The sequence below is a fragment of the Corythoichthys intestinalis genome, chromosome 5 (genome assembly GCF_030265065.1).
Source record: "Corythoichthys intestinalis isolate RoL2023-P3 chromosome 5, ASM3026506v1, whole genome shotgun sequence".
In the NCBI taxonomy this organism is placed as follows: Eukaryota; Metazoa; Chordata; class Actinopteri; order Syngnathiformes; family Syngnathidae; genus Corythoichthys; species Corythoichthys intestinalis.
The window spans coordinates 37,756,001-37,774,759 of record NC_080399.1 but is presented as its reverse complement, the minus strand read 5'-3'; the positions used below and the strand labels follow the sequence as shown (position 1 = coordinate 37,774,759).

At 37.9% G+C, this 18,759-nt stretch overlaps 1 protein-coding gene across 4 annotated transcripts in view; it reads left to right on the top strand.

The window, feature by feature from the left end:
• Nucleotides 1–18,759, top strand: part of il34 (interleukin 34) — a 109,774-nt gene that overhangs the window by 44,842 nt on the left and 46,173 nt on the right. For all 4 annotated transcript variants that reach the window (XM_057835941.1, XM_057835940.1, XM_057835939.1 and 1 more), the window contains exon 2: nucleotides 4,675–4,967. In XM_057835941.1, the coding sequence (XP_057691924.1) occupies nucleotides 4,922–4,967 (46 nt within the window). In that variant the 5' untranslated portion in view covers nucleotides 4,675–4,921. The remainder of the gene's footprint in view (nucleotides 1–4,674; nucleotides 4,968–18,759) is intronic.

Below are 18,759 nucleotides of genomic sequence, written 5' to 3'. Positions count from 1 at the left end.
GCTCAATAAATTGAAGAAAAGTACGCCTTGTGTTTGGAGGATTTGTTTTTGGGTTTGCTGGCTGTTTAGTGACACTCACGGCAACAAACGGGAAGGGGTGAGTGGTGCCGCACCAAGCCACTTCGGCTGCATTTTGGCACATGAAAAATAGCGAATACCGTACTAAGGTATGACGGAAAATTTTAGTGGTTTTGAAACTGCGACGTTTTCACACCACGGTAAACCGTGAAACCGGTAACCGGCACATGTCTAATTACGACATGCCCAAACGAAAGGTCGGCCCAACGGGAAGTGTCCCGGTCCTCCCGATTACCCACTCCGGGCCTGATTTCATGTATGTTTTAAAATAGGCTTTACTCAATAAAGTGTAGTGTTTACTTGATCTTATGAAGTAAGCTTTAACGGTAAACACTAACATTTAGTAGAAGTTTAAAAGAATGTTTAAATGTTCTAATTGGACCTACTGTGACCTAATCATATTAAGGCAATATGTTTGATCTTTTTTTATTTTTTAAATAAACCCTACTTATTACTAGAAGTGGGTAATAACGAGTTACATATACTCCGCTACATTTACCTATTTGAGTAACTTTTTGAGAAAAATGTACTTCTAAGAGTAGTTTTGCTAAACCATTCTTTTTAGTTTCACTTGAGTAGATTTGTGAAGAAAAAAACGCTACTCTTACTCTGCAACTTTGGGCTGGAGAAGAGTCGTTAAATTTTGCCTCTTTATTCTACATTGTAGATTTATTTATTTTTTGCCAGCGATGCCAAGAGTAGCTCTACCAATTTCACCAATGAGACGTCGCAACATTAATCTTATGACTCCATTATATCAATCAGACGCAAGCTTACCGTTCTATGATCACGCCAGCCTGTTCAATCACGTGGCGCCTTTAAAGCACTGTAAAAAACGAAGTATTTCACATAGAACGCAGCCCTCAACACAACTCGAAAGCACAGATTTTAACCTCTCTCCCAGTTTTCATTTGGCACCGATTGACCTCGGCTAATCGGAGATATTGTATTGTAGTTTCATAATAGGAATTGCAAAAGAACTATTCATTATTCAAACCAGGAACTATTTTCTCCACTAGAGGGCACTCATTCTTTTTGGACAAATAATGCTTCATTTCTGTCAGTTTTTTTTTTCTCTCACCGGAATTCACTGATTTTTTTTTTTTTTTAATTGTATTTCTGTAATGGGTAATTGTACAATATTATTATGACAACAGTTCATATATATAAGTTAGTGCTGAGAGAAAAAAAAAATCCATTGTTTAAAAAAATAAAAATCAAACAAAAATGTAAGCTGTTACAATGTTACTCAATTCTTGAGTATTCTTTTCATCAAATACTTTTTACTTGTAGTTGAGTACATTTTTTAGGGGACTACGTTTTACTTGAGTAATATTATTTTGAAGTAACGGTACTCTTACTTAGGTAAAATTTTTGGCTACTTTACTCACCTCTGCTTATGACTACTACTACTTATTACCCTACCTATTTAGTAAAGTCTGTAAAAATTAAAGATGTGCCGATCGATCGGGTTCGATCACGTCATTTTCAAGGTATCGGAATCGGCAAAAAAATATCGGACATGCCTTTTTTAAATATATATATTTTTTAATGAAATCGTTTTCTAATTGTATTAACGTTACAGACAAAATGTCTTACACTCATCCGGAGTCTTTAGTTTTGGCTTAAAGTAGGGTTATCAAATGTATCGCGTTAACGGCGGTAATTAATTTTTAAAAAATTAGTCACGTTAAAGTATTTAACTCAATCAACGCATGCGCTGCACGACCCACTCACGCAATGTTGCGTTCAATCTATAATGGAGCCGTTTTACCTATATATAGAGCTAAAAGGCAGCGTAAAATGAGTAGAGTGAATTTTGGCAGCCTTTAGAGCTTTTTTTAATTGGCTAAAGCCTAACTATTCCTCTCTCAACAATTAGAAATATCGTGGGAAGCAATGTGGGGAAGAAAGGTAGTAGTTGATCTTTTTCTTAACACCCAAGTTTATTTCCCAACGCAGAGAAGATATATCAATTGGTGCCACTTTGCACAGTCATGGTTGCACTTCCCATCATGCATTTGGGCAGAACTGTTAAATGGCTACAGTATCATTTACTGAAAGCTCAACAAATACACTAGATGGCAATATTTAGTCACAATTTACGAAGTCAAATTTATCCTTTAAGAATTACAAGTCTTTCTATCCGTGGATCCCTCTCACAGAAAGAATGTTAATAATGTAAATGCCATCTTGAGGATTGTCATAATAAACAAATACAGTACTAATGTACTGTATGTTGAATGTATATATTCGTCCGAGTTTTATTCATTTTTTTCTTAATGCATTGCCAAAATGTATATGATCGGGGAAAATTATCGGGAATGATTGGAATTGAATTGGGAGCAAAAAAAAAAAAGCAATCGGATCGGGAAATATCGCGATCGACAGATACTCAAACTAACGGATACGGAGCAAAAAAACATGATCGGAACAACCCTAGTAAAAATATCATCTCTTTGTTTCAACATGGAGCTGGACAAGTCAAATGAAACTGAACCATGTAATGAAGTTGTCCACTGACCATCGTCACTTTGTTGTAGGAAAGAGGAAAGGAAATTGGTAATTATGGGTTTAATCTAATGAACAGAAAGAATGATTAAGACAGACTGGAAAAACAGGAACCAGGGAATGTAGATAGCGGTGACCCTAAAGTACGTTTCAAGTTTAAAATAAAGGATTCACAAATTTCCTTTAAATGTTCATGTTCAAAGTCATCCTAAAAGTGTAGAACAATTAACATTAAAAATAGTTTTTAAGTAACATGATTCAAACAATTTAAGACTACCAGGGCTCCAGACTAAGACCAAATGGTCACATTTTGTGACTAAGATTAGAGCCAGTACAAATATTTTTTTCATCTACTCGCACACGCGTTATAATTGGAGTAGCGGGTAAACTTAACAACACTTGACCACTTGTGAACAATGGTGAAAAGGACAATAAGTGACTACCGGTACTTTCTTTCCAACAAACCCGCCGGCACTGTTTCAAAGGAGGTTGACGGAGCGAATAAGTCCGACTCTAGAGAGTGAAAAGACAGTCGCGGCAAAAAAAGGGAGAAAATTCATTTTTTGGGATGAGTGGCTTGTGGTTTTATGCATTTTTTATGAAAGTATTTATCGGTTAAACAGTGAAAATTACAGGAAAATTTTGCATGTCGATTTGCAGTGGGTGCCACAGAATATTCTGCTTGTGCCTCTAAAATCTTAAGTTAGGGGCCACTGTGCTCCTAGTAAAAAATGGTGGGTTGCTGTCTCAAAAAGTGCAGAACACAAAGGCTTTACTTAATTTTGAAACATTACACAAGGATATGATAATATAAAATACTTTAATTAGTTCACTTTGAAATTACACATTAGTATTTTATCACACAAAATGAATTCAATTTTTTTTTTCCTTTGACTACATGTTATGGTGGTAAGCACCTTAATGCTTAATGGAGGGTTACATAACAGAAATGAGACTTTCCTTAAAAACATTTTGCGATTATGATTGCTTAAGTAGCGCTTCACTCCTCATGTCAACTTTTCTTATTACGGTGCTACCTCTACATATGAATTTAATCCGTTCCTGGACCTAGTTTGTAAGTCGAAATGGTCGTATGCCGAGTGGGATTTTTCTGTAAGAATACATTGTAATTCGATTAATTTGTTCCACAGCCCCAAAACCTACGTTAAATCCTTCATAAACACTGTAGGTACGATTACAAATAGCAATTACACATAGCAAAATAAATTACAAATACAAATCGGAAAAATAATATTAATATAATAATAATAATGTAACAAATCGGGTTCTAATGTGGCGGTAGTGTGTTGCAGGCTGCTGTTTGCAGCGTGTGACTAACGAAAGAGAGAGAGGTGTGTAATAGTGGGAAGTTTTTACTTTCTCTTTTCATGTTCTGTTGTTCTTGGCGTCGGCTATGGCAGACATTAGCCGTTTCGTGTTGCACAAGTTATGAAATAAATGATTCAAAGCCTGACAAAGCTGGCAATTTTTTTGGTGATGTTACCACAATATTAAGTTGTCACCTTATCTTATAAAGACTGGCCAACGGAGGTCGAGGAGGACCATCGAGATCATCGACATATTACTGCCGTAATGTCTAGCCAGTTCACTGACATGCACATATTTTTCTATCATTTCTATCTTAATTTTAATGGCAAGTGTCACCTTTTTTCACCACCTGCGCTAACCTTCTTGGAACCCATGTTGATTTCTCTTATAAGAAAATCCACCGTGCTGCCGGCTAGCAGGAAAACAATGAAATTGAGACGCTGTTGTAAATCGTCGTATCTCAAGCTTGTCATCATTTGTCGAGACAAATTATGAATGAAATTTTATGTCGGGTGTCGAAAGGATCGTATGTCAATGTGTTCATATGTCGAGGTACTACTGTACTTGGAGAAAAACTGTGACACTGTATCTTTTGTTGACAACCAAGTATTGCCCTCAGTTTTGCCTCAGTTGGTTAGAAATAGCTTGAATCCATCCCAATCCATTGCCATAAGTTGCAGCAAATGGCCAAATGTCATTATTTTCTACTTGTCTGTTTTCTAACTGCATTTCCTATTTTGTTTTTGAAATCCCCAGAGCAACAGAAGTACAACTCTCTGCAGCCAGCATGTACTCGAATTGCAATGAAGACTTGATGTCCGACTACCTATTTGGCATACTTATCACCCACTGAAGAGGCCCGTGTTGCAGAAATTGCCCTAACTCGGCCTGCGTGTGTGGACACACATATACGTATATACATATATGTGCTACAAATACATCCTAGCACACACACTGTGCTAAATTCAAATCACTCTGGAGCTGAGGAACTGAAAGCAAGAGTATGGTCCAACGGTTCACCCCAGTCCACTTGCTGGGGGCCCTCATGGGTAAGATGCAAGTACCTTTAATAAGATGATAAGCATGTGTCAGAAAAAAATGACATGTTTGAGGCTGGAAAGAGATGCTGTACAGTGGTACCTCTACATACGATCACTTCAACACACGATCTTTTCGACATCAGACGTAAAATTTGACTCGCCAATTGTTTCTACATCCGACGACATGCTCGAAATACAAAGATTTATGGCAGCGCCGCAGTTTCTTTGTTTTCCAGCAAGACAGACACACGGTGGATTTTCTTATGAGAGAAATCAACATGCGTTCCAACAATGTTAGTGCAGGTGGTGTAAAAAGGAAAAAGGTGAGGCTTACCATTGAAGTGAAGTTGGAAACGTTCGAAAAATATGAGCATGGGGTGCGCCTCCGCTAACTGGCTCAACAATATGGCCAAAGACAGTCTATGATCTCGACGGTCGTCCTCCTTATTATTACTGTAACATTGCCAAAGAAATCGGCAGCTTCCTTAGGTTTTTAATCATTTATTTCAGAAATTGTACAACACAACATGCCAACTGTCCGTCGCAGCTGAACATGTAAAGTGAAAGTAAAAAGTCCTCCCTCACTCTGACAGCCACTCGATGCGTTTAGGTACTCCACGCAAAAATACATCTGCCACATTAGAACCCGATTTGTTACATTATTACAGGTATTATTCTTATTACTACCATTATTATAATATTATTCTGATTTTTAATTCATAATGTATTTGTTTTGCTCTGTGTAATTGCTATTTGCAGTAGTAAAAGCAGTATTTATTAAGGATTTAGTGTAAGTTTTCGGGCTGTGGACCGAATTAATGGAATTGTAATGTATTCGTATGGGAATATCCTGCGCGACATCCGACCATTTCGACTTACAAACAAGGTCATGGAATGAATTAACTTCGAATGTAGAAGTACCACTGTATTTGATAATCCTTTGTTACATTGACATCTGGTATCAGAAATATTGTTGTTTAGTCCACCTGAGGTAAACTTACAGTTCAACTGGTTTATTGAAGTCTTCAAACAGAAGCCACATGAAGATAAACATCAGAATGTTTACATAGGAGGCAGACTTTTACCTGAAAATGGCAAATCTAATTGCAATTAAAAAAAAAACAAAAAAAACTGCACCATTCATAAACCAAAAATCAGAGGCTTTTAGAAGTGTTGAAATGAGGTGTGACCCTCTATACAGGAATTTTTTAAAGTCGTGTTTGCACATTTGTAAGAAGACCCATCGGAAGAAGTTTGAGTTGGCAAATAACATACAAAAAAAATCAACATCAAAATATACATTGAAAATATCCCCTGCAACTAAAAATTACTTTTGTAATCGATTAATCAGATGGTTAATTAAACGATTAATCAACTGATCGGATAAATGTCACTTTTTTCAATTACCTTCACAATTTAACTTTAGTTGTTTTAGGCATGTTTTAAGTAACAATGAAGACAAAATGGATGACTATATCCTTCAAAAATAATATTATATTACAGCTTTCTGACTTAACTGTGCTGTAGTCTACAACTGTACTGTAAGTTTTTAATAAATGTTCTGTGTATAAAACATAAAAATAATTTCTCAGTACACAAATCAGACAAAAGTTCTGTTCATTCAAATAAAAAAAAAAAGTGCTGCTGAATGATATTTTTTCTTGGGAGCAAAGGGCTGATCTAAATTGTGTCAATGAGACATTTATTTTCTTTAAAGAAACTAAACAACAAAATCGAATAAGGAGGAGACAGACTGTAATGAATCAGTTTTATCAAACAGTTGTCCATAAATACAATCCAAATCCAAACTAAAAGCACTCTTTTGTATGACAATTTACAGTTTGAGTTTGTGTTGAAAGGAGACTGTTATATGAATGGTTTTTATGTGTGTGGTTTCTTTATAAAAAGAAACGAGACAACTTTACTATGTAACAATAACTCAAGTGCTAATATGCTTCTCCAAAACACAATACAAACGGACACTTAAGACGCTAATAAGCATAATCGCTAACTAGATTAGCGCTCCGTGCTAAGTAGTAATGTCTCATCAACAAACAATATACTAGGGGTGTAACGGTACACAAAAATCTCGGTTCGGTACGTACCTCGGTTTTGAGGTCACGGTTCGGTTCATTTTCGGTACAGTAAGAAAACAAAATGCAAAATATAAATGTGCTAGTTGTTTATTACTAAAGATGCACCGATACCAATACTAGTATCGGCAGGGGGCGCGGACCCGGCCCGAAATGGTGGTATCGGTATCGGCGAGTACCAATAAAGACGGCTCCGATACCATTTACCGGTCCATTATTATAACATTTGACCGCAGCCTTTTTTTTTTCTCCTGGCGCTCACTACACTCTGTCTCCGTGTTGTGTGATGACACGTGAACACCAAGCAGCTATCGCTATTGGCCTGCACCAGACCAATGAGAACGGGCCCAATAGCCACTCCTGACCAATGACAAGGCCGCTTGGCGGCGCCGACATGGCGGCGGTCGGGAAATATTTCAAAATAGAAATCCCGTCAATTACAATCAATGGCTGCATGCAAGATTTGCGGTCTGAAAGTTTCGAGATGTGGAGTTAAATCGGCCAGTTTCAATACCTCGAACATGATAAAACATTTGAAGACGAAACATGAACGAACACAACGAGTTTGAGCCTGCAAGAGCAGGACTGCTATGGAAGGGCGCTGGACCGGTGCAACAATCTCTGGTCAGTTCACTACGTCAACTTTAATTTGTCTTTTACTTAAAGTAATGCTGCAGTAATTTGGGAACTGTTTCCAAAGTAGGGTTGCCACCTTTCAGAAATAGAAATAAGGGACTCCCTCCCCCCTCCCGAAAAAAGGAGGCTAATAGAGAGATGGGATGCTGTGGTCAATTATTATTACTTATAATTGTTAGCGTCTGCAAATGCGGAAACAAGGTTGGACCTCGAAGCGGACAACAAGCGGGGGATACGTACAAGTGTTTAATGATTGCAAACAAAAAATAACACGCGATCGCGGGATAGTAGAAATAACAAAAGGAGTCTGTGACAGCTGGTCGACGGAGCTCAATGCTACAAACTCGAAGGTCAACTAATACGATAGTTAGCGAGCCAAAAAGCCAAAATAAAAACACTCAAATACCTGCACAGGGTAGAGGTTACAAACGAGTGCAGCACACTAACAGAAAAAACCCAATGCAGGGGCGTAACAAGCAAATGTAGCGAGACAATAGTGCGAGATGTCAAATGGCGATCAGCAAAGCAAATATCTTGGCAGCCTTCTCTGAGCTCACCCGTGCTTAAATGCTGCGTTGATGAGCCCGCATTGGATTCAGGTGCGACGTCAGGAATGCCCCCACTAACAGCCCAGCTACAAAACACAATCTAACCAGCGGCAGAATGTGACAATAATTTCATGAAAGTTGCACTGTTTGGCCTTTGAGAGGTTTAAAAAAGTTTACTCAGTTCTTTCGGAGTTTATTATTATGAACTTATTTTTACTTTCTTACTGTTGGGCTAGTATTATACTTTGTACAATTCTTTTTCCTATTTTACAAAGGTAAGCAACAGCCTGACAAAGCCTTGATAGCAATGATTTCACATCCAATTATGTAGCTCTTTGGGGGGGGGGGGATTTTATATATATATATAAACAGGGTGGTATCGGTATGGTATCGGTATCAGCCGATACTGCACAGCCAGGTATCGGTATCGGGGCCAAAAAATGGTATCGGTGCAACACTATTTATTACACACCTTTGTGCTTTCAACAATAGGAACATTAGCCTATACAAAGCAAGCTAGAATTCTGCTCAAAAAGTAGCGGGTATTTAAAGATAATCCAACAAAAATTTGCCTTTCAGACCCCGCGTATTGGTCAGCTTTCTTTCTGAAAGAAAGAAGAAAAAAGAAGTCCTGTGCTAAAGAGAAAAGCAATCAGAATGACAAAGATTTTAACATCTATTTTACAAACGAAATGCCTCAATGAATCATTTTGTTTCTTATGAACGGTTTTCAAAAGCTTTATTTGTGGATTTTCTCAAGGTAAAGCGCCACACAGAAATTAATAAATTTAATTGTGTAAGCAGGATCTTTGTATTATTCTTATTATTTAATTACAGGTGTTTTAGCTCATTTCAATTTATTTTATTTAAATGGGCTATTATTTATTTTATTATGTGTTTTTATTTTACAATTGTGATGTAGTATTCATATTGTATATTTTATGTTGTATAACATTAGTTCCTATGTGAATATTAGTTCTTACTTGTTTTGTTGTGGTAGGAGGGTTTTGTATTGAACACGGGGCCGTGTTGGTAATTATAATAGCAGAGAAGACAACAGTAAATCAACAAAGACAAGTCAACTGTGCCCCGATCTACCACTCAAGAGATCTGATGGACTCAAAAAGTGGGTTACGATTGCATATTAGTTTGAAAATCGACCGGATCCACCGTATTTTTAAAAGAGTGATTTCCGGTCTGCCTGATTCTAGCTACCGGTAGTAGTGTTGACGCAGGAGGGTCGCGTCTTGCGTCAAATAATAAACTCTGCCGTTCTTTTCGCGTGCGTCGTGTTGAGCTGCTTCTGGGACGCATCTAACACGCGGCTGCACTGCGACTGGTGTGCATTGGCTGATTGACTTTAACGCCCGCATTTCACTGCGTTCTCGCGGCGGCCACGTTGTCGCGCCATTGAGGTTTCTGGGTTATACTGTCCTACCGTGTTGGTCCTCATTATAGTAGAGAAGATGGAGTAAATATAATCTACACAAAGAAACTGTAACCCAATCGACTCACAGCCTCGAACATCGTTACATTACGTCAGAAACTCGTTCGGTACGCCTCCGTTCCGAACCGAGCGCCACGTATCGAAACAGTTCAATACAAATACATGTACCGTTACACCCTTACAATATACAGTAATTAGCTTCATTTACACACCTCTGACGGAGGCACACTGGATCTAACAACACAAAAGACAATCAAACTCTCGACACTTCTTAACTTCATAATATTATTGATTCAGTAACCCAACCTGACTGTAGCAGTGAACTCTCTCTCTCGCACTAATAACTGACCCGCGCGTAGCCTCACAGTTCTTACAAACAAGGAACCAAACAGAACTGCTCAAAGCTGCTGGCAAAAATCGATTATCAAATTAGTTGACAACTAATTTATTAATCGATTTTAATCAATTTTTTCAAATAGTTGGTGCAGCCTTATTGCAAAGTTTCCAATTTTTTGAGAATGGGAGTAATTTTAATCCAGTTTCAAATATCTATGCAGTTTTGGAATGCTCTTCAGAAGCGCAGTTAGGGAAGCTGAAAATATAATTCTTCAGTTTTGAACCTAGGGTCCGATTTTAGTGGTCTGGCTCACATATTCAAACGGATATAGAGTCCCAATCCATTACTCAAAGCATTACAAATGTTTCATAAGTGCAACGCCTGACACAAAACACACTGTCATTTTCGCATTCCTGTTTGATTTGTTTCTTGTGCCACGTCCAAATCTGCCTTATAGTTGCTATATATTTTTTTGTCAATGTTCCCGGAAATGCATGCTGCCTGCTTTTGACTGCCTATGTACGAGCATACAATATTCTAAACAAATTGCCTTAAAAAATTCAATGGCTGGATTGCGTCTGGGTGGTATTGCTTCATTTAACTTGGTTAGCAGTTTGAATTCTGGATCAGAATATTTCAACGTTCTTCAAAGCAGTATGTTTATAATGCCTCAGTCCATATTCATTATGCTAGCAATGCTATGCTTTGAATTAAAGATGCAAAAAGACAGTTTTGTACTGTTTTTCATATTCCACATCAATGTGTAAACACAAGGTCACAGTGGATTACAAATCACAATCACTCCCACATGTCAAGTAGTCTATCAGTTTTGGAAAATATGAGTCCAGCAATTTAATGTTGCATTTTATCATCTGACTGGACCTTGTGTGCATAGGATTCCATGTTTAAATAATTTATAGAGAGCTGTACCCTTGCCAGAGAGATTCACAGGCACTTAGGCTAGGCACGTTAACTTTTTACTTTTAACTTTTTTAAACATCTATCAGCGGATAGACAGCATCATGTCACTAGAATGAAGATATCTCATCGCTCGTGCTTTTTTTTGTTTGTTTGTTTGTTTTTTTAGCCAAATTGGAAGCAAGCAGACGGTAATAAGTCTTGGTTTCAACAACCAACCAATTAAATATTCTAGTGGGTTTTGACAAGCCTTGATACTTTCTACCATTTATCTCACTTAAACCTTATACAACTCAATTGGAATAGAAAAGATATAGCATATAAAATCCTCTTAGAACTGGGCGTATGCCTGTGTTCCAAACGAAACATTCACATTCAAACTTGTGTTCAATGGGAGTCTGGACACATCTGCCAAAATTCAAAGTGTCTTTGATTATCCCTAAATTAAGTTCAGATGTTGAAGTAGGCTCTGCCTGTCATAGTTTTGCTTTCGAGAACGATCATTGAGCTTTTATTCATACACTGACTGGGGTTTGGAACTGTTCATAATTCACTACACCTTGACGAGGGCCTCAGTTACAGCCGAAGAGCCAAAAGCATGAAGCTGATGTCGCCATGGCTTGCATTGTTTGTGTGGTGTTTTTTGGCAATGAACAGTTGATTTTAGCAGAGGGCTGCTCTCCCAATTTAAATGGCTTGGGCATTGTCAATGACACTGACATATTCACCGACAGCTAAGCCTGTCGCAGTATGCAATAATTCCATTTATCGCACGGTAAATCAATATGAAGGCGGTAATTTTTCCGCAGCGATATAGCACCTCGCGTGCACGTGTGTGCGGCAGACGTGCTGTTAAAAGTTTGGCTTCCTTGTTACCAACTACCCTAGGGGGTCAGCAACCCTGGTCCTCGAGTGCCACTATCCAGCTTGTTTACAATGTCTCCCCCCTTTAACACACCTGAATCAAATAATCATGATCGTTATCAGGCGTTATGCAGAGCTTGCTGATGATTCAGGTGTGTCATAGGAGGGAGACATGAAAAACAAGCTGGATAGTGCCACTCGAGGACCAGGGTTGCTGACCACTGAACTACGCAAAATGCATCTTTGATCCGGGTCCGGCAAAAAATAGCGCCGGAGCCAATCCGTTCCCATTATATCCTATTGTTTAACGTATACCGGCCGCGTCAGTGCTCTGGATTGACTGCGGACCATCTCCGGCGTGCTGGATCCCGCCGGATTGTTTAGGTTATTATCTATTTTTGATGGAGACTCATCCGTCAAAATGGGCGGAGCCGTGCCTGGAGTCAACAGCCGAGTTGCTTATTCACGGTTTAACCAGCAAGCATGGACGAAGAACGCTCCATCATGGAAGTGGAAAGTCACAAAGTGATTTATAATACAGCAGATCATCATTATAAGGACAACATTAAAAAGGAAGCTGTATGGTGTCCTATTATGTGTGTTTTTCTGGCAATGATATCAAACACACGTCGTGCTGACAACTTTGTTTTTTATTAACACCCGGCGCTAACAACACTTTCTCAACCTGAATCTCTCGGCAAGCTGTGTGTCTCCCACTGCCGCGTCACATGAACATGCGTGCGCTTCAGGGTGCCTCGGAAAACATCCAATCAGAATATTACACATGGAACGCCATAGCAGAAGCTATGAGGGGAAAAGTTTTCATTTGCCTAAATGCTCAAGTTATTAAGTGCAATTTTATTTTTTTCTTTAAAAAGACATTTTATCTATTCTGTGTTTCTGTGTGGTATTAATTTTGTTGTCTTTTACTTAAAAGATGCATGGTCTAATTTCTTTAGTTGTGGTTTCTTAAAAAGTATTTTTGAATTTAATAGTAAACATTTATCGCGTTTAAATGGGTGTACTTGATCTATTAATATATACTGTACTCTCACTGTGTTATTGTAAATTGATTTAAGAAAAATTGGGGGGGCACAATAATATCACATATTGCAATAATTCATAGTATAAATTATCACACACTAACATTTGTTATCGCGTCAGGCCTACCGACAGCCATCATCATTAAACTGGATTTAAAGGGAACCTCGGACTTAAAGACTTATAGGCTCTAATAAGCCACAATTGTTCTCTTTTACTAAAATATTGTATTAGAAACACATAAAATATTGCCATTGATTTAAAAATCTATAATACTTAGTACATGTTTTGACCTACGGAGGGTGCCACGTTTTATGCGCGCAATGAACGCTCGGGGTGATGACGTAGTTTGTCAATGTCACTAGAAGAACACTGCGGGGCTACTGCAATTCCTTTTACGCGGCGAGATGTCCAACACATGCGCAAATTGGTTAAAATCAGCGAGTACTTAATATTTGTGTTTTTATTGAGTCCTTTATTACTTTTTCATTGCCTCAAAATACTTTTTGCATGTGTTTCCCTCTCATACTTTTAAGCATTGTTTTCTTGTGGTAGTCAAGACATTAGTCACGTAGCATATTTAACCCACCCTTATCTGATATTACTACGTTTAAAACAAGCTGAAAGTGCACGGTAGTTCTTTGGATGTCAAATTCGCCTCATGTAGACGTTTCAGCGTTGTAGCACATTTTGGCAGAACATCGTTTTTTTCCCCCCTACTCTTGTCTCGTCTCATCCTGTCTTTGCTGTTTCATTTTGCTTTTGATGCTCGTTTTGTGAAATATCGACAGTGCTGTCATGCTCATTAATTATCCTCTCGTGTTCAAATTGAAAGGGTTGAACAGATGACATGTTTATGTCGCTAAAATCATACTCTGGAAACCTGGCAGCGTAACCATGTGATGTCACCGCCCTGCGACGTCAACAACAGTGGCAACCTACTAGTTAAACTAATTGTATAAATTGTATAAAAACGAAAACCACAAGAGGGGTTTCAATATCAAATCAATTTAACTCATAATAACTTTCATCTTTTAAGAACTACAAGTCTTTCATTTGAAGTAATGTAATTGCAAGTCTTCATGTAGGCTGCACATATCGCAGACTTTAAATACAAGTGTCATCAGACGGAGGAAGAACATGAATTGAAGTTGAGACCTGTCTTATGATTTAAAATTTTTTTTTTTTTTTTACATGCAATGGATTCAATGACGTGAGAATGAATTTACCTGGAGGATAGTCTCCTTGGTGATTGAATATAAAATATTTACTACTTTCCCAAAGTGTTAAACCCTTCAGTATTGGGCTCTTGCCATTTTATACAAGCACACTGTTCCTCTCTGTCATGACTGGCTTGTGATTTATGTGTAGTCTCATCCTCTGGTGCTCAAAGCATGCCAAGAAAAAAAAAAAGTAACAAACACTGCCTTTTTACACAGTGCTGGTCGCTTAAACACTTTTGTGCTTAAAGCTTGACTAAGATATACTGTACTATTATATAGGGGGTAGTTAAATGCTATATTAAGACATATAAGTCAAAAGTCAGAGATTCTTACAGATTGATGATGTCTGTTCTTGAGTCAAGTGCGCTAAAAGGAAAAGCCATTAGACATCTGTTAGGTACGACTTCGGTGGGTCTCATATTTCAGAGACTCTCACCACTAGCATCCTATTCATGTTAACAGTCACCCTCCAGTATAAAACAGAGGACAAAACTTGCCACTGGGGAAATCTCCCAAAATTAACTTCCTTTAGAAATGAAACTTAAGTTTTGCTGATCATGATACGTACGATTAATGCAGTCCCAATTCCTGGTAAATATTCTGGTCCTGCATTTAGTTTTGTGTGTGGCCTACAGGAATGCTCGTAAATAGTAGGAAAAGCATATGTCTGGCAGCACAGCTCAACAATAGTTTAACAAATAAATGTTGCACTGAACTCAGGTTAGGTCAGTGTCTCTTTTAGATGTTTTGCTTGGCTTTAACATAGATTTTTATAGAGATAACCTTGAATAGATATGTGGTATGTCATTGCTAAAACATCTTTCTTTAAAGGAAGCATAGGAAAGAAGATGGATGGATAAATAGCTGTACTGAAGAAGCAGTATATGATGGAATATTGACTTGATTACAAACAATTCCAATCAAAGGACTAGCTACATACATTTATGTGTATGCAGCCAAAGGAGGATTCATGATACCTGTTTTCAGCCATTTCCCCCCCCTTCTTTTTATCACTGGGAGGTGAGAAAGCTAATATAGTGTCTAAGCCAAGGGATATCATGAATCTTTGCCAAACAGTCTTCTCAACAAAGGAGATAGTGCTTTGGGAATTTGGCAGGGGTTATCACATGGTCCTTGTTTTCTGTGAATTTGACTTAATTTCAATGTAAATATCAATTTCTTTCCAGCTTGCACATTGTTTCCTGACAAACAATTACGAATTTCTGGGTGGTCTGTCAAGTGGCCGAGAAAGAGGCTTGTTTGGAATTGTCAAACGGGACATCCACATCTGCTTTTGCATTTGGAGGAAAACACTCAGGTGCCTTTCAGTTTCGCTCTGAGACCCCCAATTTGGCCAAATTTAAAAATTGTCCTATTTGCATGTATGATAGATTATTGGATTATATATTATTGGATTTTCTGGAGTAAGAATTTTTTTCAACAGGAGGATATTTTTGGCACCTTAAAGTAGGTCAAATGAAGTGAGTTAAAAAAAAAACAACATTTTCTAGACATTTTAAATTCAAGTTTCTCAGTTAAAAAAAGGTTTTGGACACTCACCCTGGTACATAATAAATAACAAACATTCAAGTAACATTTTTTAACAGGAACTTTATTTTATCTATTTCTTAAAGATTTCCCCCCTCCTTGTCATGTCATAGTCGTTGGGTGAAAGAACATATCGACTTGTATGAAAATGTAGCTGTTACCTCAGCGCCGTGCCATGCTTGTTGCACAGATAATCAACCATGTCCTTGGCGTCGCAATTTTTTTTTCCCAAAGCGCACAGCACTTCTGAGGGCCGGGGAGAGGAAGCCAATCTCTCCACCACTCTCGTCTGTGCCGTGCGCAGAGCCATTGAAGCAACGTTGAGCCTTGTGGGGCAGAATTGTCAAGTCAAGTGTTGGTTCATTCCGATGAATGGAAGCAAATAGAAATGATGAATAATGACGTAAACAAAACAATGAAAAAGACGCTCCATAACCCACTTATGAAGTCTGATAGACAAAACCTACCTTGTACTCCACATTGTCTGCCTTTTCACTGTCATTTTTGTGCTCATTCTTGACAGAGTCTGTGTTGTAAACTCGTTGACCATCTTGTGGTTGTGTTTGATGTCAAGTGTCATAAAATTGTGTGCCTCCTTGACCGCACTGTCCTTTCCACATCTGTAAGAGCATCCCTCAGCATCTCATATTTATCCGGGTCACCTCATTTCTCTACTCTACTGTGTACTCTACTGTGAAAAGCAATGCAGGCAGTAATGTGAAGATGAATGTATATCGATCGATAGATCGGTCTGTCTATCGGTCGGTCGGTCTGTGTATTATCTATCTCCATCCATCCATCTATCTATCTCGTGTTTAGGCTCGAAGCCTTTATAATTTAAGCGTCAAATTTATCTAATACATCGATATCATCCCACAATAAGCAATACAAATGGCAACACAGGTCGAAAAGATAATGGAATGCACGCTGGTCAGTTAGCCTGCTGTGTCTGTAATTCTTCTCACGTTAGCGTTTGACTCTAACATACTTTTTTCTGGCTCGAACTACATTTCCGATAACTTGATGTGCAATCAAGCGCGAGCAGAATTAAGGACACACTGATTTTACCTGGATATTATGGTATACTTACCTTGTTTCTATTCAAAAACTGTGTAGCATGTACCGCCGAGTGTAAAGACACAGCTGTCAATGGGCACAATCAGCCTTTTTTTTGGCTTTTATATCTTAAAACAGTTATTTCGAGTGCAAAAATCACGGACAAAAGAGTGGTCACAATTTTGTTTTCCAAATATTTTCCCTTTTAAACTTTTTTTTTTTTTTTTTTGCTTGGATCAATTTATTTATCACCCAAAATATCAGAAAATTCAACAGTCAGCAAAAAAAAAAAAAAAGAAAAAATCCAACAAAGCAGTAGTTATAAGATAGATATCCGTGACCTATTTACGGACGCAATTTTCTTCATTGTGGCGTGGTTTGCTTAAAAGTTAAAAACACGCAAATGACTAACTTTGTAAAGTTGTTTTTTGTTTTCAAACTAAATAACAGACATCAATTAATGATTCTAGGCTAAAAATGATAGAAAATTTGAAAAATAAATGTAATCACTTACCTTGTTTATATGGCTGCGGTTGCGATGTGTCCGTAAACGTGGGTCTCAGGGGTAAAACGGACAAATAAAAAGAAAAAACAGGGGCATATTGCGCGATGAAAACTGCTATGACAGCATCTGGACATTTGTTCTATCAAACACAACAAATCTTAAGTCTTAAAAAACAGTAGTTTATTTAAAAGTCTGCAGCACGAGCAGAAAGGGCTTTTTCAGCCTTTTGTGTGTTTACGCCATTTATAGATTTATTTTATCATTTTAAAAAATTGCCCTCTCGTCCTCCTTCAAGCAGAAAAAAAACATCCAGGATTTCTTTGCTTTGATGCGTGCTTTGATTATTTACACGCATCTTTTAGAATAGTAAACTTAAATTTGTGCCAATGGGACAATTTTTCAAAATCTGTACCTTCCTGGTTTTGTGCACCACTTACCGTAATTTTCGGACTATAAGCTTTTCCTTCATTTTGAATCTTGTGGTTTATAGTCCAGAGCGGCTTATTTGTTGATTTACATGGGTTAATAGGTAACGCTTTACTTGACGGTGGCGTCATAAGACCGTCACAATTATGACATGACACTGCCATGGGCATTACCGAATGCTTATGACAGATGTCATTAAGTGTCATCCGGCAAATTATGTCACTAACTCCATTTATGTCCAGAAATGTTATGTTCAAAAGTGAGGTAATTTGCCGGATGACACTAAATGACATCTGTTATAAGCATGCATTAATGCTCATGACAGTATCATCTCATATTTATGATTGTCTTATGACAGTCTTATGGTGCCACTGTCAAATAAAGTGTTACCAAACACCATAAGTAGCAATTAATGAAACATTTGGAACAGTCACTGAAGAAATAATTGGCACAAAAAATGAATTTTGATTGTTATTTACATCTCTAGCGCTGCAATGCATGCGAGGAGGCATGTTGGACGACAACAGTGTTGACAAAAGGTGGCGGCATAGGTTGATTGTCTCCCCCAAGGGTGCAGTGATGGCCGAATTAAACTTCTTGAAGCAATTAAGCTTTGCAGCCAATTAGTTACCATAACTTCATGGTGGTTCATTTGGTCTTCTGACAGTCTTATGGTGTCAAATAACGTGTTAATGGTTAATATCTTTTGGTGTAAATATCCCATAATACAGTGAGGACAGCTGCAGCTTATAGTCCAGTGCGGCTTATCTATGAACAAATGTCGTTTTCGTGTCAAAACTGGAGGGGTGGCGGCTTATAGTCCAAAATTTACGGTAACTCATTTACTTAACTCAAAAAGGTTCTCAAAAATAGAATCTGGATCATTTTTCTGGCCATCGTTTCCTTCAAAGTGGCTGAAGTCAATAAAAACTATTACTCCTAATGCTCAATACTCCACGGAACACAATTAATCCATTATACTGTACTGTATGTGCGAGTGAATGCCTCTATCATGCCTTCAGTCTCTATAGTCTCTGAGTAGTTCTCTTAGCACAGAGTCAACTTTAAAAATAATTACAAAGTTAGACTCGGAGAAGTACAATAGGGGGAAAAAAAGTGAAGAAACTGATTGCTAGAAAAATGTGCTATGTTCCCCGTC